Source organism: Bufo gargarizans, chromosome 4, assembly GCF_014858855.1.
Source record: "Bufo gargarizans isolate SCDJY-AF-19 chromosome 4, ASM1485885v1, whole genome shotgun sequence".
In the NCBI taxonomy this organism is placed as follows: domain Eukaryota; kingdom Metazoa; phylum Chordata; class Amphibia; order Anura; family Bufonidae; genus Bufo; species Bufo gargarizans.
In genome coordinates this window covers 139,464,763-139,488,178 of record NC_058083.1, presented here as the reverse complement: position 1 = coordinate 139,488,178, position 23,416 = coordinate 139,464,763, and the positions used below count along the sequence as shown (strand labels likewise).

The 23,416-nt window shown below is 41.8% G+C and overlaps 1 protein-coding gene across 5 annotated transcripts in view; it reads left to right on the top strand.

Annotated features, from left to right (window-relative positions):
- The window catches only part of DOCK10 (dedicator of cytokinesis 10), a 362,682-nt gene that overhangs the window by 322,725 nt on the left and 16,541 nt on the right, over window positions 1–23,416 (top strand). For 4 of the 5 annotated variants that reach the window (XM_044290306.1, XM_044290309.1, XM_044290304.1 and 1 more), the window contains exons 44-51: window positions 402–512; window positions 1,569–1,784; window positions 5,576–5,633; window positions 5,852–5,950; window positions 7,490–7,596; window positions 7,818–7,940; window positions 10,288–10,401; window positions 22,894–23,040. In XM_044290306.1, the coding sequence (XP_044146241.1) occupies window positions 402–512; window positions 1,569–1,784; window positions 5,576–5,633; window positions 5,852–5,950; window positions 7,490–7,596; window positions 7,818–7,940; window positions 10,288–10,401; window positions 22,894–23,040 (975 nt within the window). The remainder of the gene's footprint in view (window positions 1–401; window positions 513–1,568; window positions 1,785–5,575; window positions 5,634–5,851; window positions 5,951–7,489; window positions 7,597–7,817; window positions 7,941–10,287; window positions 10,402–22,893; window positions 23,041–23,416) is intronic. The other variant, XM_044290308.1, reaches the window with a different exon arrangement.

Below are 23,416 nucleotides of genomic sequence, written 5' to 3'. Positions count from 1 at the left end.
GGGACATAGCTTCCTCATACTGCGACAGCGGGACAGCCACTGAAATCCGGGACTGTCCCGCCGGATCCGGGACGGTTGGGAGGTATGAGATACCTGTCGGCCAAATGAGACTTATGTATTTTAAGCCCTGAACCTATAGCATTGTGTCATAAGTATAGAATTACATGGTTTTACAATGGTAGTTTCCCACTACAGTATTAACAGGAACTCCAGATTGATGTACAAGAAGTATGCATACTGCAACTATCTGCATCATATAGTGAAAGTCTTTGATCACATTCACATCATACATATACTGAATGTAGTTCAGCCAGTAAGATTTATAGTAATGTGAAATAAACACTGATAAAGAATGCAGTTGCACAGTATATCATCAGTTTTTGTGTCGTCTCTATTACCAGCTCATTAAAGCAGTAAGTCAACTGATTGCTGACGCAGGCATTGGTGGTTCACGATTTCAGCATTCCCTGGCAATTATCAACAACTTTGCTAATGGAGATAAACAGATGAAGGTAATTGGTTAAATAATAGCTTAAAAGGGGCAGTCCCACGAAAAAAAATATTCTACAATTTTCAAACCAGCGCCTGGATCTGAATACTATTGTAATTGAACGTAATGCAGTATTTCCAGTGAGTTATTCACTGAAATGTATCTGTATAGCGCCTCCTGCTCTTTTTCTAATTTCTCTGTCCACGTCACTGAGGTGGACACACATGCTCAGTTCCATCCTTCAACTTCCAACAGCTGCAGTAGAAAAGACATACCCCCTGATCTGCCAGCTTGAAATAAGCAATAAGCAGAGCAATGAAGGGGAAGATCTCCAGATCCATGTGAGGTACAGGGCTGGTTCTAGCATTGTTAGAGAGAGGTTGTCATGTACTATATGATGTCCGATTTACATTTTTTACATTAATTATAGGATAAATCCTTTTAAGAGTGACTGTCATTTAATAATACTTAAGGCATGTCATAGTGATATGTCCAAAGTTTTGATCAGTTGTGTCCAGGTGCTGAGACCCCCACTAATCTGAAATGAAGGGGTGGAAGCACCCAGCTGAGCTTCCTGTCCTGTTAAGTGCTCTCTGGCTCTCCTGATTAATTGTAGATGGGCTCAAAGAACTTTCTGAGCGTGTCCTCAGCTGCCAAGGAGAGCTCTCCGACTTTGTTTCAGCAATTGGTGGGGGTCTCAGCACCAGAACCCCAACCAATTGGAACTTCTAACATGCCTCTGTGACATGTCAGAGGTTTTCTGAAAGTGCAGCTAATATACTTCATGACACATCTTGAATAAAGGGGGTAATGAATGTTCAATGTATTGTTAGTGAAGTGAGGGTGGTATGTACATTACAAGTAGAAAATTTGAAACCACCCAGATATATAATTTTGGCACATTTTTGGAGTAAAACTAAGCCAATTTATAGGTGGTGTAAACTTAGACTAGACAGTCTAAAGATGAAAAAGATCTATCATCCAGCATCAGCCACTAAGTCTGGCACAGTTTACGGCTACATTTACAGTCGTACTTTTAGACAGTATTGGTAAATCTACTCTACTTTCTTTTCCAAAGAATACACTATTTCCAGCAGAAGTGAAGGATCTAACCAAGAGGATCAGGACAGTATTAATGGCAACAGCACAGATGAAGGAGCATGAGAAAGATCCAGAGATGTTGGTGGACCTTCAGTACAGCTTGGCAAACTCATATGCTAGCACTCCTGAGCTACGTAGAACTTGGCTGGAGAGCATGGCCAAAATCCATGCTAGAAATGGGGACTTATCTGAGGTAAATACAGTCTCGTCATCCATTCTGTTTTCAATAGTGTAGTGTTTCAGTGAGATTGAGTTCACGTTACTATCAGAGGCTCAGTTAAAAGCCTAGTTTGGTAGTTCTGTCACATATGATGTAAAGAATAGCAGTGCTACTTTTCAGATCAAAACAACAGGCACCACCATTACAAGTCAGTAGACTCTGTCGGGTGCTGTTGGCATCAGTTGTGTGATGGGTCTGATACTGCTGTCATACCAAGCACAGCGCCATACACTGGATAGCAGCTGTGTTTGGAATTGCAGCCCAGGCCCATTTTCTTGAATGGGACTGAGTTGCACATAGGCCATTTGACTAATGAACGTGAAATCACCTGGGAAGATGCCTCAGTGCTCACTGGAGCATTGCATCATCTTCAAACAGCTCATTGGTGGGGGTGCCAGGAGTCAGACCCCCCTTTGATATAATATTGATGACCTATCCTCAGGATAGGTCATCAATATTGTACTCCCAGAAAACCCCTCTAATATGGTGCTGTACTGAGGCACCAAAGTGCCTACAGCTCCCTACGACAGATGTAAGCAGTCTGTGTACCAGTGTTCAGGCTCTGATATGTGCACAAGGCCAAACTGGGGTGTATACTGCCTTCATGGGTTTTTATGTGAATGGTATCATTATTATTGGTCTGTTTTGAGGTTGGAAAACAAGCACCGAAGCTTCATAAGTTTATGGATAACTGGTTTCATCTTCATGACATTGCATTCTTCTTTTGCACTGACATCCATGGCTTAACCCTCTTCTTTTGCACTGACATCCATGGCTTAACCCTCTTCTTTTGCACTGACATCCATGACTTAACCCTCTTCTTTTGCACTGACATCCATGGCTTAACCATCTTCTTTTGCACCGACATCCATGGCTTAACCACATACTTCTTGAGCACTTCTTCAGTTTTCAAATACATAAAGAGGAAAACCTGAAAATAAAAATAAAAATGAAATGTTAATGCGGGAATAAGCCATTGTCTAGACACCGCACAGAATCTGCACTGAATCTCTGTGCTAAAGACTTCAAGCAGATGGTTTTGGTTAAGCAGAATACGAAGATGTTGGCTTCCAAGATAACATTTTCATTTTGCTGCAAAGAAAATGGAATATGTGACTCAATCCCTGAGGGTGATTTTTTTTTTTCTATTAGTCTCTGCAAATGTGCACAGTCACAATTTAATTTTTTTTACTTCCTCTAAAGGGTTTAATCTTGTAATGTGGTCCTTTAAGCTGGATGGAAACTGAACTATACATATGGCTGTATTATGGCTTCAGGTGGATGGGGCTCTACTGCATCTACTTGTACCTTTATATGCTTCTGATGTCATAGGTCAATGCACTTCATGATGAATCAAGGTCTCCTCTGCAGGCCCATATAGTTCTCAACCATACATTAGTGCTGTACAAATACAGCCCTAAGACCGATTGAATGCATTTTATGAGGAGAAGGGAAGTGGCCATGTATGAGCCATGGATGTGCTGTTTACATGAGGCATTGGCCAGTGAATCTGCATGTATCATAAAGGGTGCAGAATTTTTATAATACAAGCAAATTGGAAAGTCTTCTGGAGCAACATGGACTGAAAGTATGCATCCTGTTTGGAAGACAAGATTACTGTGCAGTTATTTTTTTCATAAAACTCCAGCATTTTGCAAATGTCGTGCCAGAAAATGAAATCTGACCACGTCCCATGATTACATTGTAAAAGTATGTTCACAAGAGGCAGATTTGTTGTAAAAATCTGTTCCATATATTAAAGGGAGGTGTTGTTGGGCATGGATTTCTGAAAGCCCTATTCAGATGAACTGAAGAGAAGAAAAGCAGGGATCGGCGGCGGCGCAACCAGGTAAGTCCAAGACGTTAATTCATTAAATGATGTACTTTATTACTTTATTGTGATATTCTTTATTCCGAGAATATCATAATAAAGTATATCATTTAATGAATCGACGTCTTGGACTTACCTGGTTGCTCCGCCGCCGATCCCTGCACTTCTTCTCTTCAGTTCCCGACCTTGCACGCCATGCTTGGAGGGTGAAGCCTGGCAGCTTTCACATCTGCAGCATAATGCTACATGCCAATTCGGTTGTTGTGCTCCTAGTGCAACTCCATCAGGTGAGCCTCTGCAACCTCTACAATGCGAAGTTATCCAGCGGTCCTTCCTATGTGCGCTGCTTTCCCTCTTCTATTCGATGAATGGGATAGTCAGACATTTTTTCAACAAATGTGCCACGAGTAGATATACCTTACTGGTTTAGATAAATAAGCCAATTTTGCTATTATCATGTCCTCTATTATACATGAATAGGGGAAACATAAGTTTGGGTGAAAAACAGCATCTCATTATAACAATAGATGAACGAGCGTGTCAGGCCACTTAAGTTTTCTATTGTGTCATGGAAAACGGATCCGTCCCCATTGACTTGCATTGTGTGGCAGAACGGATCCGTTTGGCTCAGTTTCGTCAAACGGACACCAAAACGCTGCATACAGCATTTTGGTGTCCACCTCCAAAGTGGAATGGAGATGGAACGGAGGCATTCTGAGCGGATCCTTATCCATTCAGAATGCATTAGGGCAAAAACTGATCCGTTTTGGACCGCTTGTGAGAGCCCTGAATGGATGTCACAAACAGAAAGCCAAAACGCCAGTGTGAAAGTAGCCTAAGCCATAAATATCTAACAGATATGGGACCTGCACCTATCTTGAGAATGGGGACCCCATCTTGCTGGGTCACACGCTGCTCTCCCCCTTCACTTCTATGCTACTTCTGAAAATAGACTTATGCCAGTTATGTTACACTATATCTCCACTTTTGCAGTCTTTGTAGGGTATAAAGTGAATACAAGGCACTTACTAATGTATTGTGATTGTCCATATTGCTTCCTTTGCTGGCTTGATACATTTTTCCATCACATTATACACTGCTTATTTCCAGGGGTTGCAACCACCCTGCAATCCAGCAGCAGAGGTCGTACTTGCACACTATAGGGAAAAGCCATGGCCTCTCTGGTGGCTGGGACTGTGGGAGCTCACATAGGCACAGATGCACAGCAGCTTCCATACTAGCCTAGTTTATAACTTCTGGAAACTAGCAGAAACAGGCAGTATATAATGTGATGAAAAAATGAATCCAGCCAGCAAAGAAGGCAACATGGACAATCACAATACATTAGTACGTGCCTTCAGTTAACTCAGTCTACATGATAAATTCCATTTGCTGAAGTGAGACAACCACTTTAACTCACTGCACCCAGTGATTTAATAATACGGCAGTGATCGCTAATGGGTCTAAGAGGTTGTCCAGGTTACAGGCGGACATATCCCCTTCTTCCCCCACTCAGACCCTCTGAGATGAGCATCGGAGCATTTCATTAGTGGTGGTTCGACACCTGGGACCCCTGCCGGTCAGCTGGTTGAGAAGGCCCAGTGCTCCTGTGAGCATCACATCCTTCTTGCTGTTTACCCTAGGCCAGTGAAGTCACAACCATCCATCACTTGGCCTAGGCGCAGCCCCATTCAGGTGAAAGGGGCTGAGCTGCGCCTAGGCCACATGACCGATAGTCGTGATGTCACTGGGGTAAACAGTGAGAAGGATGTGATGCTCACAGGAGCACTGGGCCTTCTCAACCAGCTGACCAGCGGGGGTCCCAGGTGTCCAGAGGACAGGTCATCAGTTACAAATAGTACAGGATAACCCCAGTGACAAAACGAATTGATACGGAGCATTAAATGATTGCCTTGTGTTTGTGTCCTTTCAGGCGGCCATGTGCTACGTCCATATTGCTGCATTAATTGCAGAGTATCTAAAAAGGAAAGGTAAGGCATCTCTGAGAATACAAGGTAAACCTTTACTTGTAATACTTAATAACTAATAATAAATAACGTGGTACTTGATGCCTCACTGTTAATTGTGGAATCATGTGCCACGTATATAACTGAGCTCTACATCCACGTTTGTAGGCATTAAGATGACTTGCACTAACATTCCCTTATGGTCACTATACTAAAGTTCCTTTGACACTGCTATACTGTAGGTTACTGGAAAAGTGAAATTACTAAGACCCCAAGCATGCTGCTGGAAGAAGACAACTGCCCTGAATATAACCAATTACTAATCTCCACCGGTGCAAAAAGTGAGTGCCCTAACACTACATGCCATGTGCTCAGGCCATGTGGTGTCCTCAGTCAGGCAACTTTTTGCAGTGAATGCATGATTTTCTTTGGTTTGTTGCATATTGACCATACATGACTGAAATATGTTGCTATGCATGGCTGCTTACAGAACAAAACTCTAACATGCATGTTTGGATATATAATCATTTTTTTACAGTACATAATCATGAGTGCTCCTAATTTTACGGCATGACTAAAATCCTAATTTGTCAGTTAAATTGAAAATTCTGGTTATTTAATCACAGCTGGAGTGTGTGGTTGTCTGCCAACCAGTTTTGAAGCTCCTGGCATAGATTATCAGCTCAAGAATTGTATTACGCCAAACATTAGATGTAGCAAAACACACACATCAGTCACATATTATCCTGGACTTTTATATTGGTGACTTATCCTTAGGACAGATCATCACTATCAGATCAGGGCGATGACCTTTTAAGGATGGATTATACATATAAAAGATCTGTAAAACCCCTTTAATGTCTTCAGTGTCATACTATTCGGAGTTGCCGCATCATGACAACCCTTTTCCATATGTCCTATTTGAATGTATGACAATCTCTCTACAGCCTAAATTCTCACAAAATCTTTAAAGGAGTTGTGCCATAAACTACTTTTCACTTTAAAGTGTATTTTCATCAATCACTGTAGCTCCTGTTCCTCCTTGGATATTTTTTTTCCCCCAAAGGTACCTCAATTGCAGTTTTCTCTTATCCCCCATGCTTGAATCCTACTTCCTGGTTTGTCATGTGACTGCTGTCCCATCATGCCTTAGGGCAGTGAGATGTGTCCTGACATCAGCAGGACATGCGGCACTAACAACACCTCTTGTTCTTACTTGAGGCTCCCTACTACCTACATTATAAGGCTACAATACAGGACCCAACCAACACCAACTGAAAATTGAAACTGATTTGCCACAGGGTGTAATGGTCGGCTAATTACTTTAGAATAAGACAGTTTTGATAAATGGTGGTATTTGGGAAAAGTTATATAATAGTGATATCTGTTGGGCAGGATACATGTATATTAGTGGCATAATCCCTTTACGTCTTATGCTGATGATCTATCTTAAGTGCTATTTTCAGTTACTTTGTTAAGCTAGTGTTTACCACCTAATCCCTTCATGTCTGTTCTGCAGAGGGTAATGACACCACACATACAGTATTAGTCCTTCAAGGTATGAATGGAGCAATAGTGAGTGTGCTCAACCACTGCTATATTCAGTCTCCTCCTCACTGTGTTCATGTAGGTGGGGAGGAACAACGGACTGTGGACTAATGTTCTAATGATTGATGGGGGACCAGTTAATGTAGGGCCCCGGCAATCATACCTTTTATCACCTATCTAGTGCATAGGTTATAAATAGTTCTATTGAAGAACATACAAGACAAGTGCACCATGCCAAACATATCATTCTATATCAGTGTAAAACCTCATGCACCCGTGTCCCCGTCAGTCACAGAGAGGGAGACTACTAAAACTAATGGCTTTATTGACAGGTTTATTTTCCATGGGATGGCCAGCCTTTCAGAGTATCACTCCAAATATCAAGGAAGAAGGGGCAATGAAAGAAGACTCAGGGATGCAGGACACCCCCTACAATGAGGTAAGCAATGAATCGTATACAAGGATGTAATGTACAGTACACAACAAATTTGCAGTAAATTGTAGTAACACTGAAGATGCATTGAATTCCACAATTTTGGCCATGGTTTGACTGCTCTTCTCCACAATGTTCCTCTTGAACACTCCCTAAGTGATATTAGTGGGAATTCTGTACAGATAAATAGGGTGCTGACATGTTTGTGTGTCTTCGTTTCCCTGCAGAGTACTTTAGTGGAGCAGTTGGACCTATGTGTTGACTTCCTCTGGAAATCTGAACGATATGAGCTGATTGCTGATGTCAGCAAGCCAGTCATTGCTGTATTTGAGAAGCAGAGGGATTTCAAGGTAACTTTGTGTCTTACCTCCATCAAATGGCTTAAATGACTAAGAAGCTAGAAATCTTAAGGATTATGGACCATTTTGGGACATTTTTTTTTTAACCATTCTACTCATTTTGGGTTAAAAATATTTTTTTCAACAGATTTTGCTGTACAGCTTTCACTTTCAGTGTATTCAGACTACTTGCTTCCCACTGCTCAGTCAGATGCTTTGAGTGCTTTGAGTGCTCAATGCGTAGCCCTTATCCCTGAAATCAGAATTTAGCTATAAATAGTGCTTATGAATGGTAACAAAGTACAGATAAGGTTTACACACCAAGCCTTCAGAGCTGCTTGGATTCACTGTTACGGCGGTGGGTATGGAACCACTGGGCCACCCAACAGATTTGACTTAGGGCTGCAGGGAACGCACCAGACCGCTAGCTTTTGGAGTAGTCTCCATGTGGTTGGCTGCTGACTCACAGAGGTCAAGAGACACCGAAGACAGAGGAAAAACTCATAGTCAGTAGTAGGCTGAGGTCTGGGAAGGCAGAGGTCATGTGAATACTTGGAACAGAACCAAGGTCAGGGCAGGCAGCACATAGTCAGTACAGTAAATCAGGCACAAGGTCAAGCAGGCAACAGAGGGTCAAAGTCAGGAAACGCGCAGTGGTTGGTACAAAGGCACACAAAAAAATGGCAGGGAACTAGCAAGCCATGAACCTTATTGCTCAGGCACCTGGATACTGGAGAAGGTGTCTTAAATCTCCACATTTTGCCAGCCATTGGCTGGTGAAGATAGGGGAATGTATGCTGGCCCACTAAGAGCCGGGGAGGCATGCTCACCCTACGGGTACAGGGGAGAGACTGACCAATAAGCAGGCCATTGCCTGCAAGAGGTGACGGAGTGGACCTGATGGCCAACTTCAGCCAAGAGAAGAAAGTGGGTCCAGCCCATCAGAGCAAGTCTAACAGGGCAGTGGCAGCTGCAAGCCACCACTGCTGTAACATTCACTAAGAAGGGGAAAACAATAGTCTGCAGATGCACTAAAAATTAAAGCTGTACAGGAAAAACTGTTGAAAACTTTTAATAAAGACCAAATGACAAAAAAATAAATATATTTTGCCTAAAATTAGTAGATGTAGTGATTAAAAAATTGCCCCCAAAAGTGTCCATAGCATTTAACTCTTGTGTAAATATCCAGGGAGTTTGTATAATGCCCATTTGACAAATTAAAGTTTAATACTAATATTTTGTGCTTGTAACTGTCTGCGGGTAATGATAATTAGAATTCCTCTGTTTTACAATAGTTTGTTAGTTACACAGATCCCTTACAACTCAAAGAGATCCTACAGGATCCTTTACAAAATGGATCATAACAGATCTATAGTATCAAATATGTTGCTTAAAAATGATCTCATAATGTTAAGGACTGCTAAACCAGATTTATTAGTACAGTTACAATGCACAAATATACAAGGTAATAAATAATAGATAAAATAATAAAAATATAAAATATAAAACTGAGTGTATGTGTGTGTGTGTATGTATGTACTGTATGTCTGCTAAAGGAATCCGCACCGTCACATTTACAATCACGAAATTTGGCACACAGGTACATTAGGAAGGTTTTAGACCAGGTCTTAGCTCTCTAGGACGTACTGTTCCTGAGATATTCCTAAAAAATGCATTAGACAATAGAAGCCTCGTCACATGACCCTTATCAGCCAATAAAAGCTCGCAGGCCGTTAGCCATCACATACACAGTTTTACTCCAGGATTCCATAAGAACCCAGCCATTTATCTTCACTTGCTGTAGGAGAGCTTTAAAGGAAATCTGTCACCAGGATAATCGCTATTGAAGTAAAGCCATGGCCTAATAGCACTTAGCACCTTATTTCCAGATGTGCCTTTGTTCCAGCAATATATGTTTTTATCCTCTGAAAATCAAGTTTATTTGGTATGCAAATGATTCAGTAAGGTGCACAGAGGGGCGTCAGTCTTGCAGGAAGGAGCCCAGACACTCCCCCTGCCACAATATGTCCACCCTCAAAAGACAAATTTAAAACCCCACCCCTAGGTCCGCTAAGACACTCCCTGATCAATTTAGACCATGCCCCATATCACTCCTCAGCCGACGGGGATTGAAAAAATGAAGTTAAAAATCAACTTCTGTCAGCTGCAGAGGTGGGAGGGAGGGTGACTTTCTACCTGCTGCTCACACATCAGACAGCACAGTGCCTGCTGTCTTAGAGTGAGCTGTTCAAAAGGACACGCCAATGGTGGCGGACAGACAGTATTGTTTATAATGGGTCTGTCGAGTTTCAAAAATTGTACTAATGATCTGTTTTCCCCTATGTTCACCTCATTTCAGCGGTTGTCAGAGCTGTATTATCGTATACACAGATCTTACTTAAAGATAGCAGAGGTTGTAAATGCAGAGAAAAGGTTATTTGGGCGTTATTATCGAGTCGCCTTCTATGGCCAGGTAAGCGGGCTCTAAAATCTTCACTCCTATTTAAATATAGGGATCTGAATGCGTTTGACCAATGATCTGGATTATCATAGATAATATGATTGCTATATATATTTTTTTTTTTTACACAGCTTATCACTGCCTATTTTGTAATAATTGTAGCCTTCATATGTTTCATTGCCAAGCGTTTGAGTGTATATACTGAGAATATACTGGGAATTACAGTAGTATAGTCCATGTGCAATATTCATAGAATTCATAGACGGACAGCCAGTGCATTTTTACAGTTCTTGAATTATTTATATATCTCATTATACATAAAAGATTGATTACTTTGTTCAAGAATACAGTTATTATTCATTGCAATGCAGAAAAGGCCAAAGCTTCAGCAAATCTTGTAATGGTATCATATTATCCATCATAATTAGCCGCAGATTAAATTCTGATAGCATCAACTCCATGTAAGGATCAGATAAAGGACACATTGTGGAGGACAAACCTGTTAATATCTGGATTTACAATCTTCTGATATATGTATTTAAGATAAGTCAGGTCTGAAGATTACAGACTAGGGGGATCTCACACTGATGCTCTGAACTAGGGGGCAGTAATGCTCCCCTCTGCTCTCTATTTTCATGTTTCAGTAAGTTATAACAAATCAGTGGCGTTTCTGTCCCTTGTGTAAATGTGCATATGGTTAAGTGCTTTTTCTACAGCATGGCTAGGGGTCCTAGCTCCAATATCCCCTCCCATGCACACCAGAGAAGAAACCTTTATGAGTTTCTCCTTCACCCAAAAATGATCAGACTAAAGGTTATTTGCAATTCTGTGGCATCACTGGCCCCATCAATCTGAAGGAATGAATCCAAGCATAAGGACTGTTATGTATGGGACATTTGTACAGACATTTGTTAGTCCGACACCTGAGTTAAGGGTTAACATCACAACATAACTTGCTTATTTTACATTCACAGTATAAGAGCTATAATACCAACTATCTAAAGTTTACAGACATTCTGCATAGAGCCATTAGGGCCTCATTATGCCTGCCCTGCATCGAAATCTGGCAGAAAAAAATGGTGGCATGCTGTATTGGACTGTGTGGATGTATTGCTTCTAGGGAAGAATATTTTGATCATTTTGACCTTCTGGCAGCAACACATGGAGATCATGCAGCTTCATAGTAGGGAATCATACAGCCTCTGTGCAATTTCATAAAGGCTCCTTGCTGTGGTGTGTGCACAAACCCTTACAGGGGGTTTCCTTGGACTTAGATGTTGATAACTCATCCTCAGGATAGATCATCCATATCAGATTGGCGGGGAACTGACACCCAGCATCCCCATCAAGCACCATGTTGTATACTGCAACTCGGCTCCTGTTCAAATTAAACTAAACAATGGACAGAGCCTTCTGCATCCATCTCCTTCCACTGTATAGGTTCCAGTGCCTGTAGCTGCCTGGTGCTGGGTGTCACTGATCCAATATTGAAGACCCATACTATCTACTACCCTTTAGTAGTTGAAACACAAATATAGACTGGTTATGTATACACTATTGATAACATAGTTTAACTGTGGCATGCCACCTAGTGTTTGTAAGAGGTAGTGCAGCTTTCCATCTATTGTAATTCATCATTAGGCACCCATTACCCCCTTTTGAAATGTTTTGTGTTTGAGGTTTCCACACTGTAAGGCCTCATGCGCACGAACATTGTTTTGGTGTGCATCCGAGCTGCAGTTTTTGCGGCTTGGATGCGGACCCATTCACTTCAATGAGGCCGCAAAAGATGCGGACAGCACTCCGTGTGCTGTCCGCATCCGTTGCTCCGTTTCGTGGTCCACAAAAAAAATATAACCTGTCCTATTCTTGTCCGTTTTTCGGACAAGAAAAGGCAGTTATATTAATGGCTGTCTGTTTCATTCCGCAAATTGCCGACGGATGTCATCCGCGTTTTGTGGATTCGAAATTTGCGGACCACAAAACACACTATGGTCATGTGCATGTAGCCTAAGGCTAAGGAGGAAAATGTAACTGTAAAAATACACTATTTTTTCCCCAGTATGTGGGTTTAAATTGCTGTTTTGTGGTAGATTCTAAGATACGGGAATAAATAGGCTTAAACAAAGGCTAAAATAAATAAAAGGTTTAGTAAACAGTGGTAAAAGACATATACAGAAGAAGACATATAAGATACAGATCACATACAGCATAAAGTGCATAAATCACTTAGCAACTAGTGACCCAGCTCCTGCTGCGGACCAGCGCCCATTATTACATCCATAACTATCCTTTATACCTAGTTCAGGTGCCCCCCTCCTCCTCCTGCCCAGTGTGCAGTACGCATATACAATGAACTCACAGATTATCTGACCAACTTCTGTCCAACCAGACCAATAGTTGGTGTGTATCACAAAAGATCTGTGTGTGTAAACAGCCATCTGACCAATGATCGGTCAGAAAATCTTTCAGACAGCCCTTAGGAATGCAGCTTTGTGGTATAGAACAATAGGGTTTATTTCTCTGGTCACTACATTAAAAGGTAATAATTAGAGAGAGAGAACCATTAAAATGAAACCTTATAAACACAATTGCATCTGTTTGTTTGAATTCCCACCCCTTTAAAAAGGTGACGCATAGGGTAAAATGAAGCAGCACTAAAGCCAAGGAACGCACACTGGCATGTGGAGTCTCCCAAGACAAACAATGAAGGCGAATATAAAATAGGTTTTCTGCTCCAGTTCATTTATAGAAAGGCGATCCCTGACTTGCTGACGACATATAAAATGTGGCATATTAAGCACAGCACGAGCCTTTGCTTCAATGACTGCTTCCCGGTATCAGACTTAGTGATGATTTGTGGCCTGTGCAATGACTTTTACAATCCCTCTCTATATTCCACCTCACTCCTAACGCATACATTTGCTTTTTCCCCCGTCTGATCCTGTTGAAGGCTGTGGTAAGTGCCTCGTATCTGCTTGTCTATACTTCACCACTCACACAGACAGCGCCAGCTGTTTGCCCATGATGTCTTACATCTAATCTATTAATTCAAGCTAAGATGTTCATTTGTCGCTTTCTCCTGGTGAAATGTGTGAGTGTCGTGTTCATTTGTGTCTGTCCCCATCCCAGCATCTATGGCGGTTTCAGTTACAGAACTTGTACATACTAATAATGAAAAGTATGGGATACATTTTTCCTGTAGGATAATTTAGGTTGAATAATGAAGTTGCTTAATTTAAGGTGCAAAATCGAGAAGGATTTCTAGTGGAGTGCAAAGGATGCAGGGCGATGTGATTCACAACGTTGTAGTAGGAGGCAGGCCGCGCACTCCGTGCAAAGCAACATCCTGGGGTCTTTCTATAGAGGACATATTTTCCCTTTTAACTACTTAAAGGCTATGTACACCTTTGGAGGCAATTTTTTAAATAAATTAATGTTACTTATTTATGGCTAACATTTATTTTTTTCAGTTGGCCTTTATTAAAAATATTGAGCCATTCTGTTACAAAGGATTAAAGGGGTTGTATCATCATGGCCAATGGGGGCATATCGCTAGGATATGCCCCTATTGTCTTATAGGTGCAGAACTCGCACCTATATCGAGAACGGGTCCCTGGAAGTGAAGGAGGGAGCACTGCGCATGCGCAGCTTCCCTCTATTCATTTTCTATGGGGCTGGCGACAATAGCCGAGCGCTGGCTCGGCTATTTCCGTCGGCCCCATAGAAATGAATGGGAGCGGTGGCCACGCATTTGCAGTATGCTCCCATTCACTTCTATGGGGAGCCAGCTCTGTTCTCTATATAGGTGCAGGTCCCAGCGGTGGGACCGCACCTATAACACAATGTTGTCTATGATGAGAGAACCCCTTAGACTGTTTTTCTAGCTGTGTGACTGGTAATTATACTTCTGAGAGGTCATAAACACTTATGTAATCCACATTCTTATCAGTAAGAGAAGAACTGAGCTATAATGAGTGTTTATAATGTCAGAGAGCAGAGATACGGAGTCCGTCTACTCCTGGTCTGGCGGAAAAGACAGAAAATCGAAAGGGTGCAACTAGAGCACATCAGCTCTGTACAGAAACAGGACACCATATATATATATATATATATATATATATATATATTTTAAATAAAGACCAATTTAAAAAAATATTTTTAGCTCAAAATGAGTACAATTCAATAATAAAAAAATGCCCCCAATTAACAGTCTGTCATTAATGAACACATTAATCGCAATTCCTAATTATATTTTCATTAGAAGTAATGGCCTCTTTAATTCAATCATGCTCAATAGTAACTATATCTGACATAGTATGATCTGTACTGTACATAAAAGTCACCAAAGAGTTCAGTGGTCATACAGAGGCGTGAGGCTGTATTACATCTCAGCTACTGCAGAACCTCTTTTCATGAGGAAGCTCCATGTAAATATCAAGAACTGCTTCAAAATCAGGGTCGGTAGCATTGGAAGTGTGTATTACAATGCATTAGCAAAGCAGTGTACTGACAGTTATTCCGCTTTAATACATACACTGTAAATAGATCTATCACAATATTGCAGTTTTTTATTGTCAGGTTTAACAATTTATTTTTTTATTATATCCTTTATAATAAATCGCCATGATGGATTATACGTAGCAATTTTTATGTACAGCAAGAGAACGTGTTCTCTGGTTGTGAAGGATGAGAGGAGACTGGTTAATAGGAAGCAGCTGCCATTGGAAATGATGTCACTGATGAAGAATGTAACATATAGTTGGCGAGATTTAGGGGCATATTTCACAACCTTTTCCCACATTTTCAAAATTTTCAGAACGGCCCATGCTTTAACAAGATCAAAACAAGTTTTCAGCTCCTTGATGCTAAACAAAGAATGCTGCTGTTCACTGACAGCAAACAGATCTTAAAATAGTGATTGAGGATTAGGACAAAATATATTAGCAATGTACATTTTTTCACTCATTAGAACAACACTTCTTTGAGGATTCTCTTGTTGTGGATGGATGCACATTTGCTCTAAACTGACATCTGCAGGAGAAAAGTGGTATCACATGGTGTCCATTCAAATGAGCGTGAGACATTGTTTGCTGTGACAAATAGAGTCCTGAGAAGGGGACGCCCCTCTATAAGTCTATATTCCCTGATAATATATATGCAAAAAACAAAGTTAGACCAGCACCTCCAAGCAATATGAAATATAGATGAACGCTACCATGGCAGCAATGCAAAACCAAGCAAACACTATATGCAGCAGCACACTGCTTCATGTGCAAAATACACAAGCAAGCACTGGAAACATGAATAAATCTGAATTGTATTACTGCTATACTTACTATGCGATAATTAGAAGCTGTTTTCGCACTTTTTTAAATCAAAATTAAGATGTGCCCATTTCCCAGTGACAAGGAGGCTTCTAATACATGGGACCTACACTATCAGACTTCCCTCTCCTGGGCCTAAGCCTACAAAATTCAGGGACATGTAGAATCCAGCTATGTTATACTCTGATTAAAAGCCCTGTGAAATCCAGTACTGGTGCATGCTACCACAGATGCAGTGCTGATTATAGGTACATAGGTTGTCATAATTTAAAGGGGTTATCCCATTAATAATATAAAAAATCATACATAATCTAGTACATGACAACCTCTTTCTAACAAAGCTAGAACCAGCCCTGTACCTCACATGGATCCAGAGATCTCCCCATTCATTACTACAATTGTTCTGCTAGATATACAGGTATTTCAAGTGTCAGCTTCGGGGCGTGTCTATTCTTGGGGACGTATCCTTTCTACTGCAGCTGGTGGCTGTTGAAGGTTGGAACTTGGCACGTGCCTCCATCATAGTCGGCAGGACAGAGAAATTAGAAAAAGATACATTTTTAATTACATGATACAGATGCTGGTTTGAAAACTAGAATATTTATCATGGGACAACACTTTTTTTAGAACCCCTTCAATCTGTATTTACATACTATACTGGACAATGCCTTTAGGCGCTTTGTTCAGTTGATTGAGAAAAGACTATATATACTGCTGTGCAGTTTACAAAATGCAAAGAGAATGAACAAAAGAGAAATCTGTAATGCATATGTAATGAAAAAGCCAAACTGACGGCCAGCAAACGCGCTGTACCAGACACACTTTGCACAAGCCGTCACACTCTGAACACCCTTGAGGGCCGGGGTACTCTTCACCCGCCTCCAGCAGGAATGGGGACTTTGGCAGAGCCCTTCCCAGGTGTCAATTAGTAGGGCGGCTGGTGGCTGGGCACACCGACCGCAGTTGGGCAAAACCCCAAAGTAAATGCCGTGGCACTCTGCAATGGTCAATAGGGAAACACGAGAATGATCAGTAAACGCAAGCAAGGGCACAAGAACCAGAAGATAACCAAAACCAAAGCCAGAGTCAGCGTCAATAACTAGAGAAACCATTCACCAGATAGCTTCAGATCCAGAACCAGGAAGTAACTGAATAATCAGCAGTGAGTGAGAGAAAAGACCATGTTTAAATATCCCTTCACAGATCACCTGACACTGCTGAGGTCACACCCCTTAGACCAGAGAAGCACAGGTGAGGGCTGAGAGTGTGGAGAGGAAAGAACCTCCCACCACATGTCCAAGTCAGGAGACATGACAACAGAGGTTCCCTGGCAACAGCTGACGCTAGGGGTTCCGGCGTCCCGGGACCCCTGACCAGCGTCAGAGCTGGAAATGACGGCATCCTGTCTTCCAGCAGTACCAAGATCTGGAGTGATGCGCATGCATAAAGCGCAAATCTTACCCCGCCGCTCGAGGCCAACAAGGGGTGAGGGATGTCCCACCGGAGACCACTTGGGAGAATGACAGACACGTCTTCGCTTGGTGACATGCTTCCGATGAGACTGCGTCTGTCTCCCTGGCTGCCTAACAAAATCTGAATCAAATCAATACTTGGTGTGACCACACTTTGCCTTCAAAACAGCATAATTTCTTCTAGGCACACTTACACACAGTTTTTGAGGGGAGGCTGTTCGAAACATCTTGGAGAACTAACCACAGATTTTCTGTGGATGTAGGCTTGCCCCACTCCTTCTGTCTCTTCATGTAATCACAGACAGACTAGATGATGTTGAGATCAGGTCCCAGTGGACGTCATATAATCACTTCTAGAACTCCATGTTCTTCTTTACACAGAAGATAGTTCTTAATAACTAGTTTTGAGTGAAGCGAAGCATTTACAGTGGAATTCAGTCCGAATTTCCTTGCGCTTCGTGGTAACAAATCAGTTTGAACTAAAATAGTAGCTGCACATATTACAAAGTGAAAGTATGAAGCCCGGGAATGCGAGATCGCCCATAATGCTGTGCAGCCATCCAATCGGCAGATAGCCATCCCTGTGATGTCACAGCCCTATAAAACCCTGATCCTGCTCAGTCTCCACCATTGTGCTGTGAGCTGAGCCTAGGGAGAGATGTGGCAAGCGCTCATGCGCCTGAGACATTGTTGCTGAAAATGATTAATAGGAGAATATTGGAGAGAGAGACTACAGGGAGACTTATTCTACATCAGTTTTATTTATTCCTACATTTACTTATTCCTATATCTGATATGCAATTCAGTACCAACCAATGCCATACAGTCTGCACCCCTTACGCGGCCAGGTCTTAATAATGACCATCCTCATCTTTTGCTGGCTTTACTTTTTCCAAACCATCCTTCAAAGTCTCCATGTCCTAGTAAGGTTATCAAGATGCAGCGAGAGAAGTAACTGGATGATCCTGATGACATATTCTCATCGATATTAAATGGTGTGGAAAAGGAGGAAAAGCAGATGGCAGAAGAAGGGCTCCCACCTGTAGGGCAGGATAGCGCTGGGGTTGGAGAATTGGGAATGCTAGAGCTGATTAATATTCTGTGTTTACTTTCAAATAACCTGCAGGAGACTGCAAGCCAGAACAGCAATAATATACATATTTTCCCCCCACCTAACCAGCCAAACCCCAAACCAGCAACCGCACCTATTTTAAGGTGCTGCACGGCCAATAACAATGAACAAGGACTATACAGAGCAGTGTTTATTATTAAACCCACCCACAGCATGGCCGCTTTGTGTGGCCGTACCCTAAGGGCCCTTGCACACGACCGTGAGCGGGCCATATATCCCGGAGCAGCATACATCGTTATAGATTACAATGATGCTGTGCACATCGGGCCGCCCACGGGGCCATTGTCCCACACTCATGAGATCATATGAGTTGCGGGTCAATGGCCTTGCGGGCGGCCCAACGTGCACACTATCACTGTAATCTATGATGCTGTGCGCTCCCGTGCACACGTTGTATGTTACTCCGGGGCATATGGCCTGCTCACAGACTGTATGTCTCAGAGGGCATACGGTCGTGTGCAAGGGCCCTAAGGCAGAGTTGTGTGGGTACACTTGATTTATAGCAATTTTTTACCAATTTATTAGTAACTGTTCAAATTTCTTGCCTAAATTTGGCGAAGTTGTCGAATGAGGTTTTCAAAGCTTCGCTCATCTCTATTAATAACATTGGCTGTATGTTTGGGGTTGTTATTCTGCTGCAGAATACATTTAAATGTAAACTATTATTACATTGTGGTCCACAATAGTGTATTAATTTTTATTTTATTTTTTGCAGGAAATCTTGTTCTCACCCAATATACAGTTAGGTCCAGAAATATTTGGACAGTGACACAATCTTCATGATTTGGGCTCTGCATGCCACCATTGGATTTGAAATGAAACAACTAGACTTTCATTTTTAATTCAAGGGGTTGAACAAAAATATCTTGTGAAACGTTTAGGAATTGGAACCATTTTTCTACAAAGCATCCTCATTTCAGGGGCTCAAAAGTAATTGGACAAAGTAAATTCAATTCAAGTGAATGGGTCCGCATCCATGATGTGGGGTGCACACGTCTGGTGCCAGTGTCCGCCGTATGCGGGTCACAATACAGCCACGGCCGGGCAACGGTCGTGTGCATGAGGCCTAAATAAAATTTTCGTTTTTAATGCTTTGTAGAGAAACCCTTTGCAGGCAATGACTGCCTGAAGTCTGGAACCCAGGGACATCACCAAACGTTGGGTTTCCTCCTTTGTGATGCTTTGCCAGGCCTTTACCACAGCTATCTTCAGTTGTTGCTTGTTTGTGGGCCTTTCTGCCTTAAAGGGGTTGTCCAGGTTCAGAGCTGGACCACAATGTACCAAGCTGTTGATTTGGCCACTCCTAACATTTCCTCTGATAGAGTTCTTCTTTTTTTTTCAGCTGAAACAGCAAAACTTGTGTCATTGTCCAAATATTTCTGCACCTAACTGCATATATGGTTAAGAAATAAACGTGTATAAAAATCATTATCTTTGACTAATACTGGTAGGTTGCTGTCACACACGGTACCACTAGATGGCACTCTTGTATAGGTAGGTTTTTAGCTATGGTTTCCTTTATATGTTATTACTACTCTAAACAGTATTAAACACTTATAGTATATCCGCCTCTTGTTTTTTTACATATAACAGGTTCTTGTTGCTTTTTTTTTTAAAGCTTGTAAGCCATCTGTCCCCAGCTTTCCTGTTTTAAAGCTTTATTACATTTAGAAAAAGATATGCTCATACTGAGTAGATATGGTAGGAGCTCGTTTTAGCCATTATGTCATCTATCCCCCACAGCTTGCACTAACTGAAAAACAAGTTGTGATGCAGTAAGAACAGATCACGGTACAGCCAGTATTGTCGTAAGAGGCATAAGAGAAGTGGCACACTGAGAAGTGCATGGAGGATGGGAGTGGAGGTTGTGGCCCTGAGGGTGGTTGTAGTGCTTACAGATCACAGGAGCAATCTCCCCTCTGACTCCCTGGGGCCATGAAGTGACTGGAGGTTGCACCATTTCTTCCCTCAGGTGGTTGCTGGGGTGCCCTTGATATTAGGTGTTGTTCTAGCTAGAAGACAGGAAAGCAGGTGCAAACGGCTGGCAAACAGCGAAGTGAATAGCCAGGCCAGTGGGTGTAAATAAATAAGTCTCTCTTTACTCAAGTACAGAATAGGAGTAGTAGTACATCCGACAGTATCAAAGCACATTTCCAAGCAGTTGCTCTCCAATAGCAACATATAGACAGCAGCAATGATGGAGGTTGTAGTACCCCTTCTCCCTGTCTCCCTCTAAAGTTTCTCTGCAGAACTATAGTCTGCAGTGAGGTTCTCTTTATAAATGTTTCAGCAAATTCCAGGGCTGAGGGGTGCAGATTAAGACATGGCTGGCCAAACCATCTCGAAGTGTGCAAGGGTGCCAGTTTTTCACCCTCCTGCAATCCCTTGACTGGAGAGCCAGACCTCGATTGAGGAATTTAGCCAACACCTGGGGTGGCAGCCCAGGTGGACGTCAGAGCAAAATAAGCTCTTCCTTGGCTTCGGCTGAGGATGGCCACGTGTTCCTGACCCCTTGCAGGGCCTTTTGGCTTGGAGGGATGGGGATTGGTTTATGTGGGCCCTTCTTTTATGGGGGGCTTGCAATAGATCAAATCCTTGTGCACTTTTTTTGCACTTGGGACAAGTCTCTTTAAGCAGATTCAGCACCCTGCCAAAGCCACTTCCAAGGCATCCCACATAGCCAGACAGAATCCTACTCTGTACTGATGAGGGTTAAGCACCCAGAAAAAGCTGTATACGGATGGCTATATTCCCTGTCAAACCCCAAGACTTGTTGGAAAGTCATATCTTGATTTATAGGGAGCCCCTTCCAATGAGTGGTGCTGGCGAGATGGTTCTCTTTCTTGGGAGATACCTCTTTGAATATTATTTTCCCATGAAACATTGCCAGTAAGTCTCCAGACCATGGAGTACTCCCAGTAAGTCTCCATACAGAACACCTTGCCTAAACCTCTTCCAAGGCATTGGTAAAGATTTTTTTTTTGTAAAGAAAGTCACGATCTCGGGTTTAAAAGATTAGTTCTTTCATTTATATTCTTTTCTTGGGACTATGGCTACTGGGGCTTTAATACTTGTAGCCATGGTCCTTGAGATATCCTTTCAAATATGATTGATTCCAAGTCATGTACATGAAAGATATATTTGACTGTTAGCCAGATAGTACTGAAGATATCCATAAACTAACTTGGATACTCTAAATGTTTGGACTTGGGAAATGAGGTCCTCTGTGGATAAATGTAAAGTTTTTCATCCGAGTCCCAATAACCTACGTGCATTATATGTCCTAGGAATAGTAACTCTGGAAAAGTCACTTGTAAGGAAGTTTTTTCATGTACTTCCTGATCATAGACTAATTAAGCATGCATTGTCAATGAGCTGCTTCTAAGGCCATACTGGCATTTATTACAAGAGACATGGACTTGCCAGACAGGGATGTAATATTACCACTTTACAAAGCTTTGGTGCGGCCTCATCTGGAATATGCAGGTCAGTTCTGGACACCAGTTCATAGAAAGGATGCACTGGAGCTGGAAAAAGTACCTATACTTATCAGGAGAGCGACCAAACTGATAAGAGGCATGGAAGGTCTTAGGGTCCTTTAACATTGGAAGCTTTCTGCCTTGTTAAGTGCTGTTTACATGCTACAACCATCTGAAGTATAGCGATAAATAATTGTTAATATGGTTGCTCATATTCGTTTGGAGCACATCCTCTGCTTACATGGCTCAATATGCTGCTGACAAATGATTGTTTAGTGATGCATAAAAGATTTGATCACTTGACAAACAAGCAGGTTCAGTTAATCAGCACCTGGTTTAGGGCTCTTGCACACAACAGTTAGATGTTTTGCGGTCCACAAATTTTGGATCCACAAAACACAGATACCGGCTGTATGCATTCCGCGTTTTGTGAAACGGAACGGCTGGCCCCTAATAGAACAGTCCTATCCTTGTCTGTAATGTGGACAATAATCCACAACAGTAAGAACTGTGAATGTGTGGAATAGTCTAACTCAGGATATGGTCACTCCAGGAACAACCAAAAGCTTTAGATGTTTAGAAAGTGTTCTTATGGAAGTGTACAGAAGCTTTGTTTCCTCCACCCCTTCCCTTTATTCACATCCTCTCCCATCCCTTGTTGAACTTGATGGACATATGCCATATTTTTTGTCAACCATATTATACAATCATAATTGCTTCTTACCTAGGCCAGTCAGTAATACAGCAAGGTTACATCTTACCCAGGGATCATGCAGAACGCCGTGGACTCATTTCACTTTAACTGCATGGAAATTGATAGAGATTTTTTTTAACTTAAAACTAAAGTGCAACTAAATCACGTCTGCATTTTTACAAGAATGAAGTGATTCCGCTACTCAGCCTAAACATGAATCCTCATCATCCATTAATAATTCTGTTTCTAATGCATCAAAGGTTCTGCTTGCACATGTGTTCTAGCTGTGGGGTGTGTGATAAACTCATTGAAGTGACTAACTGTAAGAGCCACAGCTTTGGGGAATGAATCCCAAAGTACTTCCCTGTAAAACTGAAATATACCGATCATCTCATTTCAGGGTTTCTTTGAAGAAGAGGAAGGAAAGGAATATATCTACAAGGAGCCCAAATTAACGGGGCTATCAGAAATATCACAGAGGCTACTCAAGCTGTACAGTGATAAGTTTGGAGCGGAAAACGTAAAGATCATTCAAGATTCCAACAAGGTGGGTCCTGTGTGTGGCCACATGAGATATGTTCTGAAATCTGCATGGAAAGTACACTATGTGAAGATCCCTTACATATTTATTTTCCATACATATATAAAATCAGAAATTACACACTATATGGAAAGATTGGATTACTTTCCGCTCTACCTCATATGCTCTCCTACAACATACAACATTCTAAATAGCTTTAGATATCTGTATACTTTGAGCCCTCTTTCCTCCTTTCCTCCCCCCTTCCCTCTACCTCTCCTAAACTATCCTATCCCACTTTTTCATCCATAATACCTTCTTAACTTATAACATTCATTTTGGTACAACATGCCGAACATATATCTATGAAGTGTCAATATATCTGGGAAATATGGTCTTGGTA